At 34.0% G+C, this 8,621-nt stretch overlaps 1 protein-coding gene across 1 annotated transcript; it reads right to left on the bottom strand.

Annotated features, from left to right (window-relative positions):
- Positions 1-792: 792 nt before the first annotated feature.
- On the bottom strand, positions 793-2,188 carry LOC107062849 (SNF2 domain-containing protein CLASSY 3-like). Its single transcript, XM_015313984.1, has one exon. It carries the CDS (start codon positions 2,119-2,121, stop codon positions 841-843), a length of 1,281 nt encoding a protein of 426 aa, XP_015169470.1. The 5' UTR covers positions 2,122-2,188; the 3' UTR covers positions 793-840.
- Between the last annotated feature and the right edge of the window lie 6,433 nt (positions 2,189-8,621).

The raw sequence follows: 8,621 nt of genomic DNA, 5'->3' as shown, positions 1-8,621 counted from the left end.
ATATTAATAACTTAGCGATAAATTCTTCTTTCTTTAGTTCATTTTTGGAAATGCTTAAAGTAAAAAATGATATTAATGTATAAAATCGTGTCGCAAATCAATAACATAATAAGTTGATACAAAAAAACACCAAGAACTAGAGAGATATCAATATCTACAATAAAACTTTAGATCATTGAATCATCAAAATAGAATATATATATATACAATTAAAAATAACATCTATAAGAAAGTATTAAGTACAATTTAATTATATCACATATTTACACCTAATAATATTACTAATGAACTCATTTTATACCGTGCATAGCTAACTATATTATATGGGTACACTTTTCAAGTTTAGATGACATTGAATAATCAACTCAATTTTTTTACTATTCTTTAAATTGAGCTTGTAAGAGCTTCTAAGTCTTTTTCACATTAAATTTTCTATTTATCATCATACACATATTTTAATATTATCCCTATCTATATATATACTAATTTACACCGGACATAACACTTATTAGAGACATGTTTTGATTATGTAGATTGTTATAAAAAAATATTATCAATCAAATTAGAATACGCGTGCGTGGCACGTGACCAGAAACTAGTTATACGATAAGCACCAGTGTAAGTGAAAGTTAGGACTAAACTAAGAGTTAGTTTTTCAAAACTAAGATAAAGCACAATAAATAAATTTTGCATTCTCCACTAAGAATCAGATTACAAGATAAAAATGTCTCACAGTAACAACATTCTAGCCTTGCAAGAAAGAGATAAAACATTTGAGCCATTTTACAAAGACTAGCAAGTTAACAAAATACACTAAACAAGACTGACTGCCTCATGTACCTAACTACTCCCTTTTGAAGGTTGGCAACCAGAATTAAAGCATGTAGTAGGCACCACACGAGGTGCATGAGATAGCTTTTCAAAAATATGACGGAGACCCTCATGCTTAACCATGGATTCAAGTATGTTATCCTCTGACACAGAACATGAAGTGTTCTCTTCATTCCTGGACAGAAGTACATCTGAATGATATTTCTTTCTTGTTTGTTGTTCGATCTTGTCAACCTCCCATTTCGATGTCACTGGACAGTAGACATGAACAAATTTTGTCTGACCATTCCTGTAGGCTCGACTGATGGCTTGCTGTTCTACCGAGGGATTCCAGAGAACGTCAAGCAAAACCACTCTTGAGGCCCCTATTAGACTTATCCCTTCTGAGCAGGCTTTTGTCGATGCAAGAAGCACTTTGACATCACTCTTAGGGTCATTAAGAGAATTTATTGATATCTGCCGCTGCTTTACATCAAGTTTCCCATCCATATAGAGAATCTCTCGGCCTAAAGTCCAGCTAAAGAGAGAATTGAGCTGCTCCTTGATCAGGTTTAGAGGATCAAGTAACTGGCTAAATATTATAACCCTCTCCTTCCACCCACCACATAGTCTGATCAGTTCAATAACAAATTTCATTTTTACCCCAATATCAGGATCCAACCGACATCTTCTTTCCTTGAGCTGACTTTCTAACTCAGAGAACTCCTTCCTATTTGCCACTAATGAAGGATGAACAGAGATCAGAGACATCAGATTTTGTTCATAAAAGGATCCCGGATTCTCTGGAACTCTTTTAAGCAACTCCTTCTGCAAGTCTGTGGGTTTCAAATGTATTACTGTATCCCGTATACCTGGAAGGCTTACCTTCTTTACATTTTCGCTACATTTATGGACAAGGGGTGAAATAATATCCCTAAGCTCTTCCAATGCTCGGGCATTCTTGTCAATTGAATTGCTAAGAGAAGCCCATTTCTGCTCCAAATCAGAAGCAAACTTTGGACTAACTACAGAGAGAGTGTTGTACAGCTCTTTGATGTTATTCTGGAACGGAGTTCCAGAAAGAAGTATGCGCTTCTCTGTTTCAACCTTCTTCAGTGCTTTCCACACAAGGCTGTGCTCATTCCGAGCAGTGTGCCCCTCTTCAAGGACCAGCAGATCAGGAAACTTTAGGAGTATTTCTCTAAGCTCTTTGGCATAACCCTCTCCATCTTCTCCTGTGAGAATCCTGAACAAATCATAGCTGATTCCCAAAACACTCGTACTTTTTGCCCAGGATTTCAGCTTCACCATCCGTATAAGGTGTGGATTTTTTTTCGCAGCACTGGATAAACAGTGAAAGACACCAACAGTACCTTCATCTTCCTTGAAAGAGAAGTTTTTGCTGTTCAAGTTGTGGAAGGGAATGTCCACCGCCCATTTCTGGAACTCCGCTTCCCAGTTAAGAAGCAAATTTGATGGAGCTATGACTACAGGCCGACACTGTGGGAACAGCTTCAGATATGACTGAAGAAATACTATGGTGAGTCGGGTTTTTCCGGTGCCAGGTGGGTGTGAGATAATGCACCCTCCCTTACTCTCCGATAGGGGCTCTCTCAGCCTCTCAATCTTTATATCTCCACCTATGTTGTTCCACATGAACTCGAATCCTCCACGTTGATGAGGATACATTGTAGCTTTGGCACTTTGGGGAACTAAATCCCACACGGTTCCTTCTCCAAAAATGGGAGAATCCTCAGCTGCTGAAGAATCAGGAACTCTAAAGCCATCAACATCGAAGACTGATGGGGATTCTCCAAAGTATTTTCTTTCGTACCTCCCTTGAGTTCTCTGAGCCTGCAGATGACATATAAGTTCAAGAATTTAAGAGTGAATCATAAATAAATTGGAGGGAGGATGTATTTACAAAAATATTTGAAAAGGAAAGTGCTTGACAGAACAAAACTCGTATACTTACAAAATCAGGGAAGATGTATTTCATCTCCAAATGGACATACGAACAAACTGAACAGAAGAGTCCAATTTGTTCATCTAGCTTAAGCTTGTGGTTCCCCATCTGACACTCACTTAGTTGTCCACTCTGCATCGGCGAAACTGATGGATTCGTAAATCCAATATGTGATTCTAAGATACACATGTTCATTTCAGAAAAAAGATCTTCAATTTCCTTTTCCCATTCTTCTTTCTCTGGGGGAAGAGGTTCCTCGTCTTCAAATCGAAATACTAAAGGAAGTGTTTCTTTGACAGAAACAGGTTCCTTCTCTTCTGGAGGAATGACTTCATTACGATCATGGACATTTTTTATTGAATCAACAATAAACTTCAGAAACTCAGACTCTTCAAGAATCTTCTTCGGATTCTTTCGAAGAGCATCAGTTGAAGATTCGAATTCCGACTTAGAATATGAGGTTGTATCAGTAAACTCTTTGGATTTGTCCCCTGTCTTGCACATGTCCGCAACGTTAACAACCTCAGGATCACTCTCCTCCTCCTCATCCTCCTCATCCTCCTCCTCCTCCTCCTCCTCCTCAACAACAATAACAACATCAGGATCGGTCTCCTCCTCCTCCTCCTCCGCAACATTAACAACATCAGGTTCAGTCTTCACCTCCTCCTCCGCAACGATTACAACATCAGGTTCAGTCTCCACCTCCTCCTCCGCAACGATTACAACATCAGGATCACTATCCTCCTCCTCCTCAACAATATCAACATCAGGATCAGTCTCCTCCGATGACGAATCATCATCATCTGATACTTCCTCGACGAATGTCTGATTTGTGAAGTACTCAGAAGTTCCTCGACTGAACTTCCTCCTTCCATTGTTTTCCACATTTCTCTCGTCACCTCCAGAAGTCTCCATCTTTTTTCTTTTCCTTCCATTCGTAGAATTCCCACTTTGACTCAACTCATTCCTCTTTTCAATTATCTCGACCATACATTTTAAAGATTGTTGTCTAGTCCTCCTCTTTGAAACAGAGTCATCCCCTGAATCCATCTTCCTCACCTGAGTCAAAATACACAATTTCATTACCAATCAAAATTCACAAGCATATATCTATCTAAAACAAATTCTTCACAATAACAACAAGACTGAACTGCATTTACAAATACTAACCTTAATAAAAAAAAACCCCTTTTCTGCTGGAAAATCAAGAATGGATAGCTTTGAATTCTTCCAAACCGTAAAAAACAGAGTAATAGGGAAAGGCGCTTTTTCTGCCGGAAAATCAAGAATGGATAGCTTTGAAACGGTATAAACAGAGTAATAGAGAGTGATGAGTTTGAATGCATAGACACAACTATATATAGAAGGAGATAGAGTAACAGCATAAGCAAAACGTGACTTAGACAAGCCTTTTAGCGTGACAGAAAAAACTTATGTAAAGTGCGTGCATTTTGTGATACATTAGAATATTCCAAGTTCCAACTATTCAGAACGATGTAAAGTGTGAATGTTAACTCTTCCAACTGGGTCACATGAATTGTCAAAAATAAAATTGTCTTTCTTTAGCAAGGGTATACTTTAATTTAATTAGATAATTTTTTTCAAAATTGTGGGAACGATCGTAGCTACGCTCTTTAGTTTTAATTCATATCCTATAGTTATAGTTTTATTACATTGAATGTCGTCGCTCTTATTTGTGTAAATTTTTATAATTACTTCGAGTAAAAAATTGACGATCAATTAAGAAAAATATTTCATCATATTAGGTTTTAGGAAAAAAAAAAGAATGAGATAGATGATTATAGATCACTGATCTGAAAGGTTTCGGATTTGTTTATAACCTAGAAAAAGTAAATTAATAACGAAATAATTTTGAAAACTAAATGTTCTGCTCAACTTAGTGACAAAGGGTGTTTAAATTTTCTTAGAACCGGTTACAAAGGTGACTGAATTAATATAGCGGGTAGAGCTGCATATCGGTTGGTTCGGTTCGGTTTGGTTTTGGAATTTACGGTTTTACTTATCGGTTATCGGTTTGTAATCATGCTCAACCATTATGGAACCGTTAAGATATCGATTTATCGGTTAGTGATCGTTATCGGTTCGGTTATCGGTTTAATCGTTAACAGTTCGCACAATTTTCATTGAGAATTACTAATGGACTAATCACTAATCAACAGTACGCAGTAGCCAGTAGTCACTAATGAACTTTTCCCCGTTAGTCCATTACTACATAAACACTTAATAAAACTCCATATTAACCTGGACAGAGATGTCAATATTGCCTATTATTGCCTAATCTGGCAAACTCAAAAGAATTCCTATAACAACCAAGCCAATTTTGATATGAACTATAAAGAGAAACCATTACAACACTGCTAACAAAAACTACTAATGATCATGAGACCATTACTAATAAAAACTTTTTCATTGCAGATGGTAATATTGCAACATTGCAGGTATATCTTACTGAATCGCTCATTGTAATGAGAAGATAAAAATAAAGACTTAAAGTAACGGAACCAACCATTTGAACCTCAATTTAGACACTTAGAGAATGATATTCAAAATAACTCGCTTGCGTGGGAGTAGTGACAGTGAATCAATGAGTGGATTCACAGCTTTGGAATATTATTGTGAAATTTTAGTGTCAACTATAAAATTACTGTAAAGAGTCTGAAGATTGAAATGTAAACCCTAAAGGCTAAAATGTGTCTAAGGCCTTAACTGATATAAAATGTAACTAATTAAACTTCTTATCGGATTATCGGGCACCCAATTAGAAATATGGCCAAACCGAGACCCAAACCGATAAGCCGATAAGAAGTTTATGGTAAACTGAGACTCGAACTGTTAAGCCATTAACCTGAACCATTTAACCAAATTATCGGTTCGGATTATCGATTTCGATTTGATTTTGAACAGCCCTAATAGAGGGTGGTAGGCCATAAAACGATTTCACTTGACAACGTCTTCTCAGTCATGCTCTTTGCATCGAATTTGCCCAATACAATTAGTATCTCTTGTGTGATTGGTGAGTTACTGCATAAAAACGAGTTTATATAGTTCGTACCTGAAGAATAGCGGGGGTGGGTGACCAATAGTGTGAAACTCTATTGTGACCAGAATGTCATAATTCAAAATTAATTACAAAGGCTAATATTGCATGTTTGGTATTTGAGTTAGTAATAAATTTTGATTTTGATTTTGACACTTGTAACTCGGTATATTTTATCTTTTATTAATCAAAATGTTCCTTTTTATAGGAAATATGTCATATTTGGAGTACTTCTAGAGGTATTATCATCAAATATTGAAGTAATAATACAATTTAACATAAGTATATAACACATGAACTATTAAACGATAAAATAATTAATATTTTGGGAAATTTGTGAATATTCCCAAGAGGCTAAAAATATTGATAAACCTATTCTAAATACTGATCGAAAAAACATACACTAATATAGAATGAGAAAAAGAAACGTGACAAAAAGAGGGGGGTGGCTGGAGTTTTAGGTTTTGTTAAGGAGGAGAAACTACAAATGAGAGAGAATATATAGCACGTCAATTTTTTTCTACAAATGTATATAAAAAAATTCTTTCACATATAAAGTGAAAAAAATGTGTAGTAATATCACTTTCAGATGGTACTAAAACAAAAATCTTCACAGACTAAAGTGGATAAATATTTTGTGCATTTTATAACATTGAAATATCTCTTTAGCTTCAAAGGAACGAGGATGATATGAAGCAAAAACCCTTGAATTTTTTAATTTTTTAAAAAAATTATTATTCACCTAGTGTTTGGTATGAATTTTTTACAACTTATAACTGTCAAAAAGAATATTTTTCTTTCGTCTCGATTCATGTAATGTTTGATTTGACAAAAAGTTAAAAAAATATCATGAAAAGCTCACTTGGGCAGATTAATAAGCTTCGCAATGACAAGCCCATTACGAAAAAGTAAACCTAATCAGGCGATAATTAGGGCTCGCGTCAAAAGCGGATAACAAGGGTTCTCTGATTATAAATAAGAGAGAGTCAGAGATAGTAACGAAAGAGTAATTTGGAGTTAGCGCGTGGGATTTGGAACTTTGAAAGAGATTTGGAGCAAGAAGGCAAGAATCAGCCCTATTAATTGAGGTATGTTGTTTGTTACAATCTGATGTAATTGCAATTCATTTATGTTAGCTCTAATCCTAGAATGTGTGTCTTCATTTATGCTATTTGAAGGTAGAAAGTTGAATAGGAAAAAATAGTGTAAACGAAGACAGACGTTCTAGGATTAGAGCTAACATAAATGAACTGGAATTACATCGGATTGTCACAAACAATATACCTCAATAAGTAGGATTGATTCTTGTCTTATTGGTCCAAATCTCCTTCAAAGTTCAAAATCTCACGTGCTAAGTCTAGATTATTTCTTTCGTTTCTATCTTTGACTTTCTCTTATTTAATCGAGAAACTCTTATTATTCACTTCTGACACGAACCTAATTATCGCCTGATTAAGTTAACCTTATTGTAATGAGTTTGTCATTGCGAGGCCCATTAACTTGCCTACATGAGGTTTTCATGATATGTTCTTGATTAACCATAATGTATGTTCATGTCTTTCTCTTTTGCCTTGACTTTTGCATTCGTTCAATAGGTTCACATTATGAGCCTTCTTAAATTGACAAGGATGATTTTTTGGCGATTTGTCTAATTATATTGTAATATCCCTAGCTTTTTTAATGTTCCATTTTCTCAAAAACGAAATGAGGAACATCTATTCTAAGTGGGCATGAGCTAGAATCCTTATATCTGCTTGGTTGTTCAATGGAAAGTGTTGTTTTGTGACCAACAATCCAGAATTATGGTGGAGTGGTAAGTATTTTTTTATCCTAAACCAGAGGTTTTAAGCTGGGCTCCAATTAGCGGGGATGGAAAATGAAAAAAAAAAGTATTGTCCTGCGGAGAACCTAAACACTTAAAAAAATGTATATAAAAATATATTTACAATTGTATACAATTTTCAAAATTGAAAAAAAATCATCTAGTTCAACTATATATGTACATTATAATGGGGAAACTACATAAATGGACCACAAAACATAAAATAATTACAATTTCATAGCCCAACTCAAACTAATTCAGGAAATACTCACTGACCCAAAATACTAATCTCAATAAATTACAATATATATCCCCTTTAGTTTATGCCAAATTTCTCTTCAGTCCTTTTTAAATTTAGGCCCAATTTCGCCTCTAGCCTTTTAAAAGTTAGGCTCAATTCGCCCAAAACTTTTGTCCTGTTATTAATAATTTTTGTTTTTTTCTAATTTATTATTTTTGTTTTATCATTAATTACTTTTATTCTTTCTCATTTATTATTTTTATTTTTATTTCATCTTGTCCTTTATTAGAGTTACAATTTTGTAATATTTTTATTTATTTATTTATTTATTTTGGTTAGTTTATCTTCTTTTTATTTTTTCTCTCTTTCTATATTTTAATCTTTTTAAGAAAATAAAATAAATTACTTGTGTTCTTTTCTTATTTATTATTTTTATTTTCTCTTTTATTCTTTTCTCATTTATTCTTTTTATTCTTTTTTTTCTTCATATTATCCAATTTGATAACAATTTTACTATTTTTTTTCTTTATCATTTTCATTTTATCCTTTATTAGAGATATCATTTGGTAATATTTATTATTTATCTCTTTGTTCTTCGTTTTTATTTTCTTTTTTCCTTTATTAGAGATATATTACCATTTGGTAATATATACTTTTATAGTATCATTTACTAATGAGTAATTTATATACAACATACATTAATGATATCACGGTGTGTATATAT

The sequence above is a fragment of the Solanum tuberosum genome, unplaced genomic scaffold (assembly GCF_000226075.1).
Source record: "Solanum tuberosum cultivar DM 1-3 516 R44 unplaced genomic scaffold, SolTub_3.0 scf00274, whole genome shotgun sequence".
In the NCBI taxonomy this organism is placed as follows: Eukaryota; Viridiplantae; Streptophyta; class Magnoliopsida; order Solanales; family Solanaceae; genus Solanum; species Solanum tuberosum.
Note: the sequence above shows the minus strand (reverse complement) of the source record. Positions and strands in the feature narration are given on the sequence as shown.